Here is a 22,097-nt window from a genome sequence, read left to right as displayed (position 1 = left end):
TTGGTCATTTTAGGAAATAAAGAAAATTGTATTTGGTTGGTTAATGTAATGCAATCACTTCAATCTCATTTTTAGATTTTGTCATCAATATGTAAATAGTCTTGTGTAGACACGGGCAATTCCACTTTATGGTGTTAAAGAGAAGTGTTCACAACCTTCGATAAAAAAATCGATCAACTAAGGCTAAATAAAAAAAATCGATCAACTAAGGCTAAAGTGATTCTCATATGAAAAAAAAAAAGACAGTAGCATATCTTTAACTTACAAAGTTATATGTTACAGAGGCGATTTGTTTGGCATCCTTGTGGCGTGTATACAAACAACGAATGATAATATCTTCAATAGCAAAAGCTTACAAGCGAAAGAGTTTATAGCATACGGATATCCAATATAATAAGTTTTACTGTTTTAGAGTGGAATTTATGCTGTAATTTTTTATATTTGGGATTAGCCTATACCCAACTCACACTGTATCAAGCATCTTGTTAATTTTATTTTCAAATTAAAAGATAAGGAAATTTAATTTTTAGTTATTTAATTATCTTTATTTAAAGTCAGTAGTAAAACTTTTGAGTTTGTTTGATTATTTGTGAAATGAATTGATAGAAATCAATGCGTTTAAATTATGAATATTGAATAGATATATGTTACATTTATTGCCTTTCGTGTATTTGGGGTTATCTTTTGGTAAAGCGATCCTCTTTCCCCCTATGCATTCATATCACCATAAAGTAAAAGATAAAAACAAATTTCTAACACTTTATGAAAAAGAATCATAATTGGATTTCAATAAAGTAAGCTGGTACAACATAAATTGTTGTCACTTTTGTTTGAGAAGTATTTTACGAGCTGATCGTTACATGATTGAGGTGCGTATTAAATGATTCTTTGGTAGTCGATCAACATTTTTCAGTTGAAGTGTTACCCAATTTTGTGACCCGACTTTGATTTCGAGATCATTTACCTTAATCTTATTGATAGGTAGTCCACTCAACGAAAGTGTTTAGATATAGAATTATGTATGCGTTCAGTTCTAAAAATAGTAAGATTGATTCTTAATAATGCTTTTGAGAAATTGTTTATATACTGGTAAGACTCAAATAACTACCTACGTGAGTAAGAAGTTTCGTCGCTTTAAGAAGCTTAGACTTGTTTTATAAGTACTTGATGTGCTTGAAGTAGTTTAATAAAAACACGCTAATCTAGACACTAAGTAATAAATTCTAGACTTCTTAACTAAACTACTAACCGGCAAGTGAACCAATCGACTCTAGTACAGCTAAGTAAGTCTGGATATCGAACCCACGAGACTCTTTAAATTACGTAAACCAGCTAAATTAGACTCAACTACAGACACGACTATTTATTATTGGGGGGTTTTTACTTAAAACTAATATTAACTTAATCACTAAGACTTAAAAACGACTTAACCCTGGACTTAATTCAAATGATGACAAGATAACTACCTAGGCTAGAATCCCCTAAATTTCAGTTATCAATTAACCCGGAATAATACTTAGTTATGGAACTGGGATCGTAAAATAGACACTTATAAGAAAACCTGAACAGGACCCCTGACCCTTCTCAAGAGAAACCTATGGATTTCTAACAAGCTTTAACGCACACCAGTATTTAAAATCAAGTTCGCTTACGGTCACCTAATTAATTACAAACTAGTTACTTTATACGAAATCCTACCTTACAGCGTGGAAATCAAAGGCAGTCTAATATATTCAATTGACTTGATAGAAAAAGTTAACCGATCAAACATAGACGGACTCCTTAAGAAGAACTAAATCTAGCAATCATGATCAACAAAGACCTATCAATAACCTAGCACCTTACAGCTATTTAGGTTAGCAACACACTTAGGTTTATTCAATTAACAATTATTATTCCTATGATCTTAGTGCACATCAATCATAAAATAATCAAAAACACAAAGTAATCGACCTAATAGTAACCTATCATAATGACAAACAATAATCAACACAACTTTGGAATAATAATAATTAATCAAACAATCCTAAATATCCATATGCATCAACTTAATATAAGTAAACCTTTTACTAGTTCATAAAACAATAACGATAAATAAATCCCAAGTCAAAATCAAACATCAAAATAGGTTCATCATAAGCCTAGGCAGTCTATAATGTTTAGCCTAGCATCTTAAAATCAAACAAAACAATAATACACGAAATCATGGTGACAATAAATAAGAACGAAAGAATAAAGGCGACAAAACCCGGAGTCTTCGTCCTTGAATATTTAAGCACTTCGCCGGCTGATTCCTCGACTCCAAACCTGCCAGAAACTGACCTCGGACGCCTCGGAACTCACCAAATTCGTCTGGAACTTCAGGGTATGATTAATGGTGAGTTTAGGGGTCTTTATATAGGCAACAGGGGTCCAGAAATAGGTTAAGTTGGCCAACGAACGGAAGAATCTGGAAGCATAGCCCGCGATGACCCTCTCCCTCTTGGCCACGGCGGCGCTCCAGCCTGGGGGGGGGGGGGGGGCTGGTCCACCTCGTCTGGTCCGGTTCAATCCTGGTTCGGTCCGGTTCGTTTCCTGATGCGTCGGTTCTCCGGTTCGGCTTGGTTTTGCTCGTTTTCGCCCTCTTTTCACCAGAATTAAAACGAAACCTACATTATTCAAATAAGTTTGTAGTATACAAATCCTAATAAAAACAGAACATAAACGATTAAAATATTAATTAAAATATATAAGGGATTAATATATATTTAGCATTATATCAGTACTCATCAGAGGATAAGGAAACAAGGCTATAAAATAGTGTCACGTAACAAAATTATGTTGAACTTATGTGTATACTATTTTATGTATTCAAATAAATTGAAATTAATTCAACATAATCCTAGATATTTGAATATTTGGAATGCGTAATATACTAGAAGAAAATTGAATCTTCAAGATGTTTGTGTTTTTATGAGTTTGTGTTTTTAGTTATAACTAAATTAAATTAGATGAATAAAAAATGACACTAATTTGGGTGAGGAGTATACATGATTTTAGTGTGATCATGTTATTTTAATTAATAAGATTTACTTAATACCAAAGTTGAATCACGACAAACAATGATACAAGTAGTTATGAAGTGAGAAGTACTTGTGTATGACCTAATTATGTTGTTTAGTATTTGGTATTATTTTGTTTTGTTATCGGTTATATATTATGCTTTCATTTCTTAGTTTATGTATGTTTGGGCCCGATGTACTGTAAACAATAATAGAAGGGTTGCATGGCATACCCTCTACTACTAAGTAGAGGTATGATCATGCATACACAAGTCTTTTGAAAAATCTACTCCATCAACTCTCTCTCTAATCCTCTCCACCTTTCTACTTTTGGAAATAATCGAAACACAAACAAGATCCGAGATCTTAGTTTAAGTTTTAAACGATTTTCGCTAGTTTACAACCGAGATTGATTCACGAACACGTTGTGAGATCCATTCTAAGGACCTACAATTGGTAACAGGGCTTTCAGCTCTACTAGTTGAGGTTCTTTGGTCACAACATTGGATTTTGGTCCTGCTTTGGTGTTTGAAGAGTGTGTTTAAGAGTATCACGGGTTATTCAGGTTGTATAAAGCTTCAGATTTGGCTAAAGAAGTGTTTGTGTGAAGATTCGTACAAAACAACGTGTTTTGAGATTCTCTATCAGATAGACGATCGCATTCGCATATGATATCTGAATCGCATCGCATTTGGATTTCCCAATCGCATCACATTTGAATATCTCAATCGCATCGCATTTTGATATCCCCAATCGCATTCGCATTCCATAACCCAATCACATTCGCATCAGATCGTGCATTGCGATTCCCAGTAGTTAGAATTTTCAAAGATTGTTGCTGATTTTGAGACTATTTTGGCCTGATGTTTTATTGAGCACTTTAAATAGATGTCTTACGATCCATAATTGCTAAAGAGCTTTATGATACTTGAAAATGAAGCTGGGACCGTTAACAAACCACCTAGACTTCTGAACTTTGAGAGCAACTTTGAGCACTGGAATGGAGGTTCAAAAACTTCATAAGAGCAAATGACCTTGCAATGATAAGATCGATAGAAAATTGACCTCATAGACCTGCAACAATGACTGTTGATGGTCCATTTGATGTTCCTCCTGAAAGTCTTTATGATATTGACAAGCAACTAATGCTTATTAGATGAAAAGGCATATGGCTATCTCATTATTTGTCTCTCAACTGAAATCACTGAAAGCATAAGAGAATGTGCTACTACAAAGGCACTTTGGGATGCCTTGGTGGAGAAATTTAAGGGAAAGTGGATATGAGGGAAAGAAGAAAAGAAATGTTGAAGGGTGAATTCAATATATTCAATCATGTTCAAGGGGAAACAATTTCATCACTCCTTAAAAGATTTGAAGCCATGTACGCTAAAATGAGAAGTGCTGGTATCTTTTGGGATGTGTCTGAAATAAAAAAGAAATTGTTAAACTCATAACCTAACATGCGGAACAGTAGTGTAACTACCATTAAAAGAACCACAAATCTGAACACAACTCCTATGTAGTTAACGTTAACCATCAGATCATTAGAGACGAATAACAAGCTCCAAATGAACAACCACGTCAGTTCTCTAAATCATGCAGGTGTTTCTACAGGTTCAGGAGTTGGATCAGCTTTTCTGAGTCAGGTACATCCTACCGTTCATGCAGCTGATGAGGTAAAAGGGGTTCAATCTACAGTTCAAGCTGATCAGAACAAAGCTTTCATATCATCTGTTAGCGCATCAGGATCGCCAACATCAAACTCAGTTCAGGAATTGGTAAACCATGCAACGATTCAATCTCTAAAGGCTCATGGCATCATCCAGTCTTTAAGCAGAAACTCAGGCAGTGTAAGCCACTCCACCACGCTGGTTGATGACTCCAACATTTCACTATTCCATTCCTTTATGGCCATTGGAAAGCTACTTCCTCCATCCTTCAATCAAGGGGATCTTTCGGAGATCAATGAAAAAGACCTCGAGAAGATGGATATCCAGTATCAAATGGCCACGACTGTTCACAGGGACCCATACTTCATGATGAAATATGGAAAAAAACAACTTCCGGGATGCAAATAGCAACAACATTGTGTTTGAAAAAGACAAGCTCTGTTGTTACAACTGTAACGATATGAGGCACTTTGCAAGAAAATGCACAAATCCAAGAAAAACTGCCGGAGAAGTGAAGATTGCGGATGTGTCTGGTATTGGAGCCAAGGGAAAAGGGGTTGGGCAGAGCAGCTCATCAAGTCGGGGTGTTCCAAGAATTGGTCAAGGAAATACAAAAGCAAATGGTAAGGCTATGCTTGCTCAATCGGAGGAATCATCTGATCCCGACTAGATAAATCAAATGGGTGAGTTGATGTTGCCGATGAACTTTGATGGGATGGCGTTTGTGAATGGGAGTGAAGCTTCAACAAGTGCTAAAAGTGGAAGCAGTCAAGCAAGTCCCATCATTCCTGAGGTACACATTATGCTCACAATTATGCATTGATAAAGTTGAAAACTATAGAACCCATAATGCTTGTTTGTTAAGAGAAAACATTGGCATTAAGTACCTAAATGATGTGTATAAGAAAGCTAAAAAGATACTTACCACTAGAATTAAGACTCATCATGATGACATGGAAATTGAGGAAGTATCTTAATGCCAAGTTGATTCTCATAAAAAACGAATAAATGTTTTAAACGCTAAAATTGAGGAAGTTGAGCTTGATCTTTCTAAGAGAAAAATAACTGTCGATTAGTTTGAGATGGCTTTTGATAAGTTAAATGGTATTATTGGTTCACAAGTGAGGGTGAAAGAAAAGACGGGTATCGGATATGATTTTACTGCAGTTCCACCCCTTTTAATAATAATTGTTTTGGTCAAAAATCACCGAAGCACTTATTGAACAAATTCGTTAAGTGAGGTAGAGTGTTCTTCAACAATGTGGTAAGTAATTGCGATAAAAGTAAAGGGTTGACACAGTGATATAGTGAGGAAAAGCCTAGGATCCTGGTGAGGATTTTTGAAAAAAACCTCGGGAGGGGAAAACTATCCGTTGCCTTGATTTATTAATATGAAAAAGTAGGTTACAGTTCGAGAACTGAATGAGAACGAAAGCTAAGTACAATTGCAGGTGTTGCGAATGTAGAGAGTGTTCCTAAAATGTTCTCAACAGCCCCATTATATTTCTAAATGAAAAAAAAACTAAAAGTCCTATAATTCTGGGAACCCTAGCCGCCATGACCGTTTTAAGACTTGTTCTCCAATCCTTGGTGCATTTCAGCTGGTCGTAACCTGCAAGTATAACTAAAATAAAAAATGTATATTCGGTTAGTTCAGTATCCTATAGAGCTGGGAGTCCGAGCTATCAAGATAATCATCAGGATCACAGTAGGGATAAAATGACCTCTAACAATTGTCCCCCAAAAAATATTACAACTGCCAATAATTAATCCACAGCTGTCATATTTTTCCACTTAATCACAATTTTGAATTTTTACGGCTTGAGGAGACTTGATAAGACTCGGTGCAACTTCTGAGATATGCTAACCGCCATTCCTTTAATCCCGATAAAACCCCTATAATTATTCATGGCTTACTTATAATTTTATCTCCCTTCCGTTTCCAGGTAATCCTTTTCTCTTCTCTTTCTAGTGTTTCTTTCTTTCTTCTTTGATAATGGCCACAAAAAGATAAAGAACTTCCTCCTCCAGTAGTGGAAATACCCATCCCGACTTCGAGTGTCTGCAAATCCTTGTTGTAAGTCCCGAATCTGGATCACTAAAATGCAATATCAACTTAACACATGATTGAGCAGAATCCAAATATGTGATTAATCAAAAAACGAATAACAAGAACATAAACATAGGATTCAAAGCACACATTTATTATAAATGTCGGGTACTTAAACCTGTAATACAAAATCGGTTACACCTTAGAGAGAATTAATTACTAGCATCTTGCTAGCGTCTTACACAAATGATAAACATTAAGCTTATATATGCTAGTACAAGCCAAATAGGCTAAGCCCAAGCCCACCATCAAGCTCACCGAAATCTATTAAAAACAAAACCGAAAACACAATACAAAGAATACACCACAAAATATATCCTAACAATCTCCCCCATGGTTTATTGCTTTTCTTTTCAGGTCTCGTCAACTAAAATCCAACCTTTTGTTCTTAAACTTCTGAAGATTGAATAAATCACTACATAGTTTTCTTTGAACCCAATCCAGGTCCATCATCCAAGTCATCACTCTCACTTTCACTAGAGCTAAATAACTCATCTCAATCATTTTTAGTAGCAGACTGAAACGAGCTCGCCGTCGTATCCATTTGAATTCCATGGTCATATGCGCATTACATTGGAAGATCCACATCAGAATCTTCAATTTCTTCAAGATTCACAAATTTAACACCTTCATATTCATCAAAATATGATCCTGAACCTATTGTCTTCTTAGAGTCACTTATTTTTGCTTGTCTTTTCATTGCGCTTTTGGAAACTCCACAAAATAATAACTTCAGTTCCTATTGATGCTGCCTTTTCTTCACTTTGTTTCCTAAATGAATCATCCATAACCTCATCTGCACCATAATAACATACAAACTAGATCAGATAATTTTTCTGGTTAACCACAAACAATTTCGGTTAATCCAAAAACCAAAAGTTATCAAAATGCATGAGACCTCGGTTTCCGAATCATGATGATATGGTCATCAAAAAAATTTCAGAAAACTAACCAAAAACACTTGTGAATATAAGAACCTTTACGCAATCAGATAACATAACTCTAAACACCATAACAAAAGTGTCAATACTATAATAACTTGAGCTTTCTTACCTTGATGAAGAACCTGTTGGGTCGGAAAATTAACAAGGAAGATTGTAATCTTCTCAACTTCCTCAGAATATGGCTAAGTATGGAACTCGAGCAAGCTTGGACCTTCGAGCACGACATTTACTACCTCAAGCATGATATCTTACTCGTGTAAGATTATCTTCTGGAATACTTCTAAGTGTTGAAAGCTTCGAGCAAGCTACACTTCGTCGAATAAGGATGCTCTTCATCAAGCACAGTTTGCTATCCGAGCAAACACTTGATCTATCCAGCTTAAACCAAAGTCTATAAGCATTTTGGTGGGTCGAGCATGCATACAATAAAGGATGATCTTAATATGTTCTAAGTAAAGCTTTGAGCATGATTCAATCTCGAGAAAGTTCCAGTACCCGAGTATACTAGAGTTGTTCTCAATAAACCTAAAGGAAGATTAAAGAGGTCTAGAAGAATATGTTTGCTTACGGGATTTATTCAAGCAAAGTTAGAATAAGTCATGAATATTGAAGTCTGCTGGAATAGAATATTTTCGAAGGAAAATATTCTAAGTAAAGGTTTGCTCGAAGACATGTTTCGAGCATACTCAGTGTTACAAGGTCTGCTCGACAAGGTTATATCATACTCGAAGACATATTTTACACTTGTATTTATTTCCAATGTATAATGTAATTATTAGGGCTTTTAGAAGGAACGTCTATGGGCCTATAAAAAGAATACTAGGTTTACATCATAGACACGGGTGCATAAACGATTAATGAGAGACTAAGACCTCATTTATGCTAACCTAATACGGCCGTCACTGAATACCAAAACCCTAGACGTTCCATGAAAACCCTATAAACACTTCCATTGTTCTTGAGCGATTTATATTAATTTATTGGAATCTTTTGAGTATATTATGAGTGTTTCTATACGATCATATAACTAGTCCAACACCCTGATTATAACTAATTCCGCCGGATATAATCACTGGGTCTTCATATTTAGATTTCGTGTGTGTTCTTGTCAAATTGTTTTACGTGTAACACGAGAAACCGGTCCTGACAAGTGGTATCAGATCTTTGTACGCTCTTTGAAGACCAATGTGTTGGAAACTTTGTGATTGTCAGAGTTTTTTGCATCAAGGTCTAAGGTAGTCAAGATTATGGATGATCAAGAGGTGTCTACAAACAAGATCCCGAGATTCCTAGGGCAAGAGAATTACATAAAATGGAAGGTGCTATTTGAGGCCGCTGTAAACTATAATGACACGGAGCTCTGGGCTTCGATTAAAGATGGTCCTTACGTACCATCAGATGCTCCTAATGCCAATCTGGTGCTGGAAAGACAAATGTAGAGCAGAGATGATAAGGCTATCTCTGTGCTAAAGTTAGGATTATCATGAGAGATTTTGACCAGTGTGAATCATCATACTAATGCTAAGGCTATGTATGATGCTGTTGTTGAAATGTTTGAAGGAAACATGGAGCTGATAGACATTAAGAAGGATAGGTTGAAGTTGAAGCAACAACTAGATCGCTTCAAGTTCAAAGAAGGAGAAAGACTGAAGTCAGTGCTGCAAAGATTCTTTGCTATAGTAAATGAAATAAGGACTACAGATCTTCGGATCACTGACTTTGATCTAAAAATGAAGTTATTATCTTCATTGTCGAGGGAGTGGTACACTGCAAGCAAGTTCATCAGGGAGAAAGTGAACTCCCAAATTTCAAACTTGATGATGTCATCTCATTCCTACAAGCTGTTGAACATGAGATGATCGAACACAACATGATCAAGGAAGAGAGACCAAGCTTCCTAGTGTCAAATGCTTTGATTGCACCAATGAGCAATCTCTCCACAAGGTCTCAACAGCAACATTCTATAGTTGAAGAACCTTCAGACTTCACCTCAGTAGCTTCAGAGACACCAAGGGTGTATGGAAATGCTTCTGGATCAAGTCAACAAAGATTTAATGTGCAGATGCTGGAAGATAATGACAATGTATCAACTGCTAGTGGACATCCTCCATATGCTCAAAACAACTCAGGCCATGGAATTGATTATCAGACATTATTCTCAATGTTTACTGAGTCATATAATGCTTTTATGGCAAAAAACTTGATTCATACAAGTGTGGTTTAAGAAGACCTTGAACAGATAGATGCTGATGATCTTAAAGTCATGGACTTGAAGTTGCAAGCTGCCATGCTGGCTGTGAGAAGCAAGAGGCTTTATAACAGGATAGGGAGATCAACTTTCTATGGTCCTAGTGATAGAATTGAATTTGACAAGTCAAAAGCCATCTGTTATAACTACCAGTAACCTAGACACTTTGCAAGGGAGTGTAATCTTCCTATAATGAGGAAACCGAATTTGAGGTTGAGGTTAGAAAACCGGTGATGAAGGCTGTGAAAGCTGAAAAGAAGAAGAGGAAGACTGATAGTAAACCTCCTGCTGGTAAGTCTTCCCAACAAGAGGAAGAAAAGGAAGAGTTGTCCGAGAGACCGTTGAAGAGGTTAAAGAAAGTGGGGGACGTCAAAAAGCCCTCCTCCTTAGTAATAAGGTTATCCAAGAGCCCTGGGATAGAGGTACCCACACGACCACCCACCACTACCCATAAGGACCCACACATAGCCTCTCCCACTACCCTTAAGCGCAAACTAGCCTAGTTAATGGGAAAATAGTTCATGTTCCCCGACCAAAACCCAAATAAAAACCCTCCAAGCTTAAGCTTCTTGAATCTCTAATGCTTAGCCCACCATCTTCCCCACAACCCCAATCCTCACCCATAGAAACCTCACCTTTCCATTCCTCATTCTCACCCAACTAACTCATAACCTCACCCTTAGTCTTCCCAGTCTCTCCTGACCAAACACAAACCTCTATCCAACACAAATCACCTAGTTCATAAACCTTTAAGTCACCATCCTTTCACACCTTTCCACTTAAATCCACATTCACTTCCTCACCCATATCCCTACCAGTTACCATTCCTATCCTTACAACAACCCAAATCTTGCCTCTAGCCCAAACCACTTCCTGTCTAACCCAAACCATAACAATGCCTATCCAATAAACCACCCAAATTACCCCATCCAACACCTCTCTCTTAACTACCGACCATATATCCTAACCCAACCCTCTATCCAGTGGCAAGTACAGAAAGTCTCTGGTGTTAACAGATCCTGTCCTCGAGAGGATTGTGGCATTGGAAGAATCTAATAGGAAGAGGGTTGATCAAGAGAAGGTGATGATGTAGTTTAGTAAGAAACATAAAGAACAGATTAAGGAGTTTGAGAAAGAGAGGGAAGTTGATAGAGAAAGGATGGAAAGATTGGAGAAAGAGAAAGCTGATGGTGAAGCCAAAATGGCAAGACATGAGGTCTTGATTGCAACCCAGCAACAAAGATTAGAAAAACTGTCACACCCCGATCCAGAGCCTAGGAGTGTGACCGTCAGTTGGTACCTGTTTTGTAAATATATCAGAGTAGCGGGTTCATTTTAGCGGAAGTCTTTAAATATTAAAATATTAATTTACATTATCAAAACTTACTCGGGAATTAAACACTCGAGTTTCAGTTTACAAACAGTGATATTAATAATACAAGGATTTATAAGTATTCAAAAATGAGCCATCACTAGCGGTCTTCTATGACTCCAATCCTTGTAGCCCATCTATAGTCATCTAATTACCTGCAAGGGTGGGAAAAACACGTCAGCTATGTGCTGGTGAAACATTGACCCGATAAAATAGTTTATAACAGTCGTTAAATACAAATATAGTTTTCTGTTCACAATCTCAGCAGGAACGCCTGCCATTCCTGGGATTTGTACCACTGCCCTACACACACAATTCAAAGGTTCCCTGAGAACATAGCCCCTGTTTGGAGACAACCTTCCCCTAGGCCATGTAACCCTTATGGAGAACTGGTTATGACTAACTTGGTTTTGTATGCCAATTATCAATTATGTTTGGATCCAGACACATGTGTATTTGGTCTGAGTTGATTTTTATTATCTATTTTGTATTATAACGATTTTAGATATTATATCTCATGCAAACATTTATCATACTCTTTGTAATAAACAACCTGTCTATTACAAGAGTTAAATCAGTTCAGACAGTAAAAGGTTAACGTGTTCACCTTATATTATCAGTCGGAATATCAATATCCTTAGCTTCAGTATGCTATCAACCTATATATCATAATAGGTTCGCATAAGTACCTAGTCGGTAATATTCAGCAAACTTTAAGTCTGTTCCAGTTCAGCAGACTCGAGGTCTGATCAGCAGACTTGAAGTCCGATTCAGTTCAGTAGACTCGAGGTCTGAACAGCAGACTCTTAGGTCTGACCTAATCTTAGTATAGTTATAGTCGTTTATGATAATAATTTAGATTTACATATGACGTTTGGAATAGCACGCTTTGGCCTAATAAAGGATATCACGTTGACAAACTTCTCCAGGTAAGCAAACAGGTCCCGCGGTTGATTGGGGTGTATACGAATTGCTTTCCTTAGGCAAGAAGAGTCTACTAATGATATCCCCCTTCAAGTTACTACGTGCTCGTCAAAATACTAGTTTTGGTAACATTACTTCACGTGGAAGCAACGTCTTTGTTTTATAAAACATTACTTGGAAAATATTAACAGTTTAACGACTATACCCTTAACTAAGTTATAACTATGTATTTAAAGTAACTAGTAAAGTAACTTAACCTTAATCCTACCTTAATGGCTAGGCGGAACTTAAGAACTTAAGAAATCAGCAGCGATTCGGCTTGTACTTCGTTTACGAGATCAGCAGCTCGTTAAACAACATAAAGACACCTCGTTTCTTTGTGAAAACAGCCCTCGGCACCTCTGAACGCCCTTGGCACAATTTCCTAGGTTATGTGTGTGAAATGAAAGTGTAATTGGGATGAATCGGGCTGAACCCGTAGCTGCCCTTTTATAGTTGAGTTTTGCAGACCATCGCGTAGCGTGATGGCCTTTTCTCAAAGGCCATCGCGTAGCGCGACGGCGCAATTAATCTAGAGATGCCACGCGTTGACACGTGGTTGGCCACATGGATGATTACTTAACAGGGTATCGCGTAGCGCAATGCCCTTGGTGGGTTGACCGTCGCGTAGCGCGGCGTCCCACTTTTCTTGAATTGTGTGATTTGGATAATCGTGTAGGGCGATGGTGTTACCAGGAGATCATCGCGTAGCGCGATGGGTCTCAAAACTCAAAATTTTCATTTTTAGTCCTTTAACTTTTAAAATTTGCACTTTTAGCCCAAAATTAGATGGGGTATTTTCATGGTGTTAGATCCTCCCCACCTTTAGAGAAATTTCATCCTCGAGATTCATGTAAAGAGATGTGGATATTTTCGTTTCATCTCGGACTCAAGTTCCCAAGTAAATTCCGGACCTCTTCGCGAATTCCATTTAACTTTTTGCAACTTCAATCTTTTACGTTTCAGGAACTTGGTTTGACTATCTTCAATCCGTATCAGTTCCTCTACAAATTTGAGTTTCTCATTCACTTGTACGTCTTTTAGAGGCATAGTGAGTGTTTCATCAGCAAAACATTTTCTTAGATTCGATACATGAAACACGTCATGGATTCCTTGCATTTCTTCGGGTAACTTAAGGCGATAAACTACAGGACCTATTCTTTCAACAATCTTGAATGGTCCAACAAAACGCGGACTTAACTTCCCTTTCTTTTCAAAATGAACCACACCTTTCCAAGGTGATACTTTGAGCAACACTTTATTTCCTTCTTTGAATTCCAGCGGTTTTCGTCTTACGTCAGTATAACTCTTCTGTCTGTCACGTGCTTCTTTCAATCTTTCTCGAATTTAAATCACTTGATCGGTTGTTCGTTGAACAATATCGGGACCTGATAACTAATTATCACCAATTTTAGACCAACATACAGGTGTTCTACATTTCTGTCCATATAGTGCTTCGTATGGAGCCATTTGTATGCTTGTGTGATAATTATTGTTATATGAAAACTCCATTAAAGATAGGTGAGTATCCCAACTACCACCTAGATATATAACACAAGCGCGAAGCATATCTTCTAAAGTCTAAATTGTTCTTTCGCTTTGTCCATCTGTCTGTGGGTGATAAGCAGTACTTAAATTTAAACGCGTACCCATCGTCTTTTGAGAACTTCTCCAGAAGTTGGAAGTGAAACGACTATCTTTAACGGATATGATTGACAATGGCACACCGTGCAATGATACAATGTTTTCTACATATAATTGTGCCAACTTGTCCATGCTAAACGTTTCTTGAATAGGAATAAAATGAGCTGATTTGGTCAGTCTATCAACAATGACGCAGATAGCATCATTTTGTCTTGATGTCTTAGGTAACTTCATGATAAAATCCATGGTAATCATGTCCTATTTCTGTATCGGGATCTCAGGTTGTGTCAGCAACCCTAATGGCTTTTGATGCTCGGCCTTTACCTTTGAACATGTTAAGCAGTTTGCCACATACAGAGCAATCTCTTTCTTCATTCCAATCCACTAATAATCATCCTTAAGATTATGATACATCTTGTCACTTCCTGGATGCATCATATACTTGGATTTGTGAGCTTCTTCTAATATTTCTCTCATAAATTTCCAACCATCGGCACCCAGATTCTTTTCCCTAATCTGAGTATTTCATCATCGCCTTTTATCAGCTGATCTATCGTACCATTCTCTTTCTCGGCCTTTATATTTTCTTGTTCTAGTGCCATCTTCTGAGCTTCCTTAATTTTGGTTAATTGATCAATTTTGAGTTCTAACCTCAAAGCTCGTACTCTCTTTGGCTTTTCATGTTCTTTTCTACTTAAAGCGTCGGCCACCACGTTAGCTTTACCTTCATGATAAACAATTTCACAATCATAGTCATTAAGTGTTTCTATCCATCGCCTCTGTCTCATGTTCAACTCTTTCTGATCAAATATATGCTTCAAACTTTTATGATCAGTATAGACGGTAAATTTTATACCATATAAATAATGTCGCCATAATTTCAATGCGAAAATTATAGCTCCAAGTTCAAGTTCATGTGTGGTGATGAGAATAATGATGGTGATGACGATGGTAATGACGGTGATGGTATTGGTGGTGGTGGAGCAGAAGATCAGTCTGCTCACATGATGATGTGGTACATGATGATCCTTCTCCCGGAGATGCGGCGAAGGAAATAAGGATCGAGATGCTCAGCTAGATGATGACTTTAATTCTATCTTTGGTCCTAATGTTCTTGCAGGTACTGAATCTCAGGTGAAGGAAACGAAGCTTGATTCTAATTATGAGGATTCCCACCTCAACTACTCATCCAATACAGATATCAGTGATCCTACTACTGTTGATGATCCTGTCTCAACTGCTGCAGTCGATGTTGCTGCTTATATTGCTAATGCTACTCAAGTCCTTGTACCAAGAAAAAGAAAGTGGTACTGTGTTAATAAACGTGCCAGTGTCCGATGCAAGAACTACCCATATCATGATGAATCACTCATTTTGTACTGTAAATGGCACGTGGATAGTGAAAGTTGGGCTATTCGGCGCGAAAATGGGGACCTCACTTACATGAATTACACCAAAATGCATATGCTGCCCCATCTCAACATGAACTATTTTGTAAGAGCGGGAGGTGATGGTCTTGGTTAAAGGGGCTAAAGGGTTGGTTCAAGAGGTTCGTACTAAAGAAGCAAGGGATGGCTTCCCAAATTTCAGACTCAATATGAGAAGGACCTACAAACATCCAACAAAAATTGATCCAACAATGAGGAAGAGAAGGAAGGTGTGGCGGTACAAAATGCTAAAGGATGGCCGAGAAGTCTATCATGGAGGATCTTTTATACTCAACACACTTTCAGGCTTTATTTGTGGCATTTTGATGGTGAGACGGGTGAAGTGGTTATCCACTGCTAGTAGATGCATCAAATATGTCATCTCTTTGATGAACACGAGTTGATGGGATTTGATGATGCAGACATCAAGAAGTTGTATGAGTCTCCACAGCATACACTTGAAGATCCTGGTCGGCCAAACATCGATCGAATAGTTGAGAAGTTCAACAAGTTTGTTCGCTATATTGTTGAAAATCAACTAATCGATCATCCCGATTGCTTCGAGTATGAGTAGTATCTGGCCATTAATAGTAAACAACTTGGACGCCCTGCGCGTTGCAGCGGCTAGAACTTGTTTCTCAAATGAACCTTAACGCCTTTGCTGATTCACTGGAAAACCGAAATAATCAAAACCGTGTCTTTGTAGTTGATATAAGACGACACGTAGCGGGGGGAAGTCGGTCGTTATCAGTTTGGTTCGTTACAATACCGTCACAAAAGTATTTGGTGACAAAAGTAGAAAATGGAAAAGTTTTTTTCTTTTGGGGTAGAAGGCAAATAGGGGAATGATAGAATCACTACACTATAACGACTAACTAGATCAAATCTTTTATCATTTTCATTTATAATTTTAGATATGAATATGAAATAAATGACTTCATTTTAGGCGGATAGCGGGAATCGAACCCGCATCTTCTCCTTGGCAAAGAGAAATTTTACCATTCGACTATATCCGCATTTTTTTTCGCAATTTAAAAATGTAAAATAATGACTAAGAAGAAATTGCATAAAACCATAAACTATGGTGTCACAATTACAACACGTTAAAAGTTTGTGGCAAAAGTTTGAGAAATCAAACCTTATAACTTGCCTTTTAATTTATAATAAGTGTAACAGGTCACATGCTTTAAAAAACTTATATATATGATGAATAGTGAATTTATGAGTGGAGATTTTTGATTTTTAATATATAAAAAGTGTAATGTGATCATCAATAACCTGATCCATAAGTGACAATTACGATACAAGAAGTAATAAATGCTATTAACAGCTAGTTGCATCAATGGTCATTTGGGTTATTGGCGGTAACCGAGTTACTTCTAACCGAGTTGCATCAATGGTCATTTGGGTTATTGGCGGTAACCGAGTTACTTCTAACCGAGTTACTTCTAAAGGGTTAACCACGCTATTACTCATGAAGTTTCTAATAATGATTTTTCTTTAGATGTACCAAAATAGCTACCTACTATTTTAACCACCAACTAATGCAATGCAATGCAATGGTTCCTTGTATATGTGAGAAAGGTATTTGGTATGTTTTATATAATGTTGTTATACGAATACGGTACGTGTTTATTTAAATTATCTGATATAATATATATGAAGGACAAAATGGCAAAAGACGCCTTTTAGTTTGACCCTATTTTCATTAGACATGCTTTAATGAAAGAAATAGCAAAATGCATACATCATGTTTTAAATTCCTTTCACGTTACGTCCTTTGGCACTAACTCATTTAATTTTTTTTGTTAAATCTGGTCATGTGTCTTGCACATGAGGACAATGTGGCCATTCTACCCCTTTAAGGACTATTTATGTAATTAGACTAAAGAGTTGGCCTTTTAAAAAAATTCTTTTATTTTTCAATAAAATAAAAAATATAGAAAACCATTTATCATCATCATCACCATCCAATCCCCATTATCTTCATTAACATCCAACCCTTTCACCACCAAAACCGGTTTTCCGGTGAGTAACCACCAACACCTTAAACGAGAAGGGGGCAAGATCGTCGTTCACCATCAAAACGAGCAGGGGTCAATAACCGGTTTTCCAATCCCCATTATCTTCATCACCATCCAACCCTTTCACCACCAAAACCGGTTTTCCGGCGAGGGGCCAATAACCACCAACCCCTTAAACGAGCACGGGTCAATAACCACCAACACAGGCATCGAACTCACCTGCTAACAAGCAGTTTAAGATATTCCTAAGTGGTGGTGGTCGTGGCATCGACTTTGGTCCGGCTGTACAGGGTGCAAGATCGTCCTCCGCCGGAGAGCATACCGTCGTTCATGGATCCGCCTCCATCATCATATTGTCACCAATTAATCAAATAGAGGTAATCTAATTGCACCATTCTACTTGTCTTTTAATTCTAAACAGAAGCCATAAAATTTTAATCGTAACTCTTTGTTAACGAACACGGATTTATTTGAATGGTTTCTAGGGTTTATAATTTGGGGGCGTTAAATGGTAGCATAAAAGAAGTTGAAATTTGGTGTTCCAGGTGGCGGCGGTGGCGGCTACAGTGGTGGCGCTGTTCGGCAACAAGTGACCGGAGATGGTTGTTTAGTTGGTGATGGTGGCGGTGGTTGTTTTGGGGTGGGTGGTGGCGGTGGATTATTGTAGAAGGGAGGGGGAGAGAGAGAGAGAGAATTAGAGAGGAAGAGAAAGAGAGGGGTTTATATATTTTTTAGTTTTAATTATTAAATACATAGTAAAATTACAATTCTACCCTCATGTGCAAGGCGCATGACCAGATCTAACAAAAAAAAATTAGCTGGGTCAGTGTCAAAGGACGTAACATAAAAGGAATTTGAAACATGATGTATTCATTTTGCTATTTCTTTCATTAAAGGACGCCTAATGAAAATCAGGTCAAACGTAAAGGACGTCTTTTGTCATTTTATCTATTGAAGAGTACAATAATATCTTTCTTTAGAAAGTCTCAGTACACAATTTGAAAATATATCCGGACTATTTCCAAACAATAACCCTACTACGTAACGAGATCAAATATTGAAAAATGAAAAGTGTGGTCAATCATGTTCAGGGCCGCCCTTAGGGTATGGTTGGGTGGTCGACGACCACAAGCCCGACACCATGCTACATCTGAATATTTTTTAATTAAATTATATGTATTTTTATTAAAATAATATGTATATTTAGTATTTAAACTCAATTACATACCATTAGCTTGGTCTAGCTTGGTCATTTGAGACATGTTTAATGTTATTTTTATAGAAAAGTTTTTTGTACAACCTAAATTATAACCAAGTAAGCTCATATCAAAATTAAATTGTTTAAACTCAACAAGATACTTTTTTTACTTAATGCCCACAAAAATTTTCGTTCTTGGCCCAAATTTTTTTTTTTTGCTTTCTCGGAACCAGCCCTGATTATGATTCATACTATTATTTGAATTATGAAAGGCTATATGTGTATATGTTATTTCTTGTTGAGCTCTTTATTTAACAAATTTCACTATGATATAGGTAATGATGTTTCGTTTGCAATATCTCATAAAAACACATGAAACATTGTTGGACATATGACCATAGGAAAAGGAGTTCAATTAACCCTAAAGTCAACCCTAGGTCAACTAATGTAAAGAACATCGACAGAGATTCCTTTACTTCTTTTCGTAAAATACTACACACACACTTATTTTTTATAGATCCTATCTTTTTGAAAGGAGACTTCAATTATTATCATACATTAAAATAAAGTAGCTAATCGATTTTCTTGTTTTGCATGTGCATATATACGTACAAAAACATGTAAGTATTTTATTATACACGCATATAGTCTAAATCTACAGAGAAATTATTGCAACTGTAGATATTCGGTGAGAAGAAAGAGCATAGTGTAGCCACAAATTGTCACCAGTTCTCTCCAACTTAGATTTTGTGTTCATATAAATGTCATTATTATATGTATATCGATCTGTGAAGAAGGTATATATTCCTTCAGCTTCCACTCATCTCCTTCCACTGTTATGCCAGATCTGCAATATGCAGGTTTTAGGGTTTCTACTCTAGGTTAAAACCCTAACTCCAAGATTCAAGATCAAGTTTACAAAGTATCTTTAAATGTTGGGTTCAACCTCTTGTTCGCAACAACAAAGTCAAGAATTAATCCATTTACAGTCAGATCCACCGGTGGCCGGAGAGTTGCAACACCACCAACTGCTCTTAACCTGTGCACGGTACATATCTCAGACTAACTTCACCGCCGCCCACCGTATCGCCACCATCCTTTCCGCCAATTCTTCACCTTCCGGCGACTCATCGGAAAGGTTAATCCACTCTTTCACCAAAGCCTTATCCCTCCGCCTACACCCACCATCACCAAATAATAATAATATTATTACAGAAAACGATGATGCAATTCTACACGCATCATATTTGTCTTTAAACCAAGTAACCCCATTTATAAGATTCAGTCACCTCACTGCTAATCAGGCAATCTTGGAAGCAATTGATCAATCCCATCATAATAATATTCACATACTGGATTTTGACATCATGCACGGCTTCCAATGGCCGCCATTAATGCAAGCAATCGCCGACCGCCATCCGCCTCCCACCCTCCGCATCACCGCCACCGGAACTAATATTAACCACCTCCGAATCACCGGAGACCGTCTCGCCAAATTCGCACACTCGCTCGGTCTCACATTCCGGTTCTTTCCACTTTTACTTCCTCACACCAACAACAATAATGATAATATGAATGATGAAGCCGAAACCGTTAATGCCATCATCAACCGCCTATCTGCGGTCCTCATCCTCCCTAACGAAACCCTCGCGGTTAATTGCGTACTCTACCTCCACCGGTTTCTGGTTAACCGAGATAAACTCTGCTTATTATTAAGAAAGATCAAATCCATGAACCCGAAAGTTGTCACATTAGCCGAAAACGAAGCCAACCACAACAATTCAATCTTTATTTCAAGGTTCAACGAAGCTTTGAACTATTACACGGCCGTGTTCGACTCGCTTGAAGCAACGCTGCCACCGAACAGCCGGGAACGGGCGGAGGTAGAGCAGGTGTGGTTCGGGAGGGAGATTGCGGATATTGTGGCGGCCGAAGGCGAACACCGGAGAGCGAGACACGAGCGGTTTTTGTCGTGGGAGATGATGATGAGAATCGCGGGATTCCAAAATGTTCGGTTAAGTCCGTTTGCACTTACGCAAGCTAAACTGTTGTTGAGACTTCATTATCCATCTCAAGGTTATAATCTTGAGGTTGTAAATGATTGTTTCTTTTTGGGTTGGCAGAATCAACCCCTTTTTTCTGTATCTTCTTGGCATTAAATATTATATATGATCATTTGTAATAATATAATCTTATATTACATGCTTGCCTACACCATACCTACCTATACATACACTGATACACAGTAAACTATGTGCATAATTTGTTCTATATGAGGAAACCCTAATTATCAAACAACCCTAGTTAACTCACCGTACTATGTTGTTTGCATGAAACACAAACTTGAAACATGTCTTTTGAACTTGGCCTTCTCATATCATTGTTTTTCGGAGTTGAAAATAGTGAGTTATTTGTGTGTAGAGTGACAAACACGTACTAGGGAGGTGTTTATAGTGTGTATATATAAGTAGGAGAGATTGGGTAAAACCTAATCTACTACGTGACCATTTTCAACAGGGAAGTGGACTTAAATAAGTGGGATACAATATCGTTTTAAAGGAAAAAAAATACGAATATATATTAACTAAAGCTATTAACGAATTGAATCGAATCGAACAAAGGCTGGTCAATGTTAAAGGTTTGATATGGCTACCAAGTTTATGTTGATTTTTTATATTGTTCATATTCATATATTAATATTACATATAAATTAATCATCTGATACACATGTATTCTTTGTTTTATAGTTAATAGTTTTGTTTAAATGTAAAAGCCATTATAAATATTAAAAACTTTTGATAAGCAAACAACTATTAGAGAATATAAAAGGATGTAATGAACACATTGTCGAACGTTTAAGAACATATATAGTTGAGCGAACACAACCTCTGTATGTATTTGTTTATTTACTTAATCGAGCATAATTAATTTCTTGTTAATAGTCATTCATTATTAAAAGGAATGAACATAAATAAACTACTCGCTGAAGAGTTCTCCATATGTTTGGTTCGTTTACAGCCGTTATACCATCATATTATATATATATATATATATATACAATTTGTAACTTTGTTGTGCATATATAGTTGTACCCAATGCTTTATTTCTTGTACCCCGCTTCAACCCAACTATTTCAATTTCCTTATACATTTGATTTGTATCCCACGTAATACAACCCAAACTTGCAAATTGTAATATGTATATTTCTTGATTTGTGAATGTCCTTATCGGATTTGGGAGAATCTATGGCATTTTATTTGTATCAACATGAATCACATGATTGTCGGTAGTCTATCGTTGTCGGGTTTGGATTTGGAACCGTAGGTGGTGATGACATATGTCTATTGTGGTGGGAAATTTTCGGTTGTTTATCGTTGTTGAGTTATGGTTCAGAACCCAAGGTGGCGGTTTAATGGTGGTGGCGGTTGTATGTGCTTAAATTTTTCCCAATGACTA

At 37.2% G+C, this 22,097-nt stretch overlaps 1 protein-coding gene and 1 non-coding gene across 2 annotated transcripts; one reads left to right on the top strand and one right to left on the bottom strand.

The window, feature by feature from the left end:
• Positions 1-16,364: 16,364 nt before the first annotated feature.
• Positions 16,365-16,435, bottom strand: TRNAG-GCC (transfer RNA glycine (anticodon GCC)). Its single transcript has one exon. It is a non-coding gene; the product is annotated as a tRNA-Gly (tRNA).
• A 3,018-nt stretch (positions 16,436-19,453) lies between these two features.
• LOC143538225 (scarecrow-like protein 18) lies at positions 19,454-20,800 on the top strand. Its single transcript, XM_077031830.1, has one exon. It carries the CDS (start codon positions 19,574-19,576, stop codon positions 20,798-20,800), a length of 1,227 nt encoding a protein of 408 aa, XP_076887945.1. The 5' UTR covers positions 19,454-19,573.
• Positions 20,801-22,097: the final 1,297 nt, after the last annotated feature.

Source organism: Bidens hawaiensis, unplaced genomic scaffold (genome assembly GCF_021521415.1).
Source record: "Bidens hawaiensis isolate Kalapana, Puna unplaced genomic scaffold, B.hawaiensis_p1.1 tig00011511_1, whole genome shotgun sequence".
NCBI lineage: Eukaryota > Viridiplantae > Streptophyta > Magnoliopsida > Asterales > Asteraceae > Bidens > Bidens hawaiensis.
This window is presented reverse-complemented; position numbering and strand designations above follow the sequence as displayed.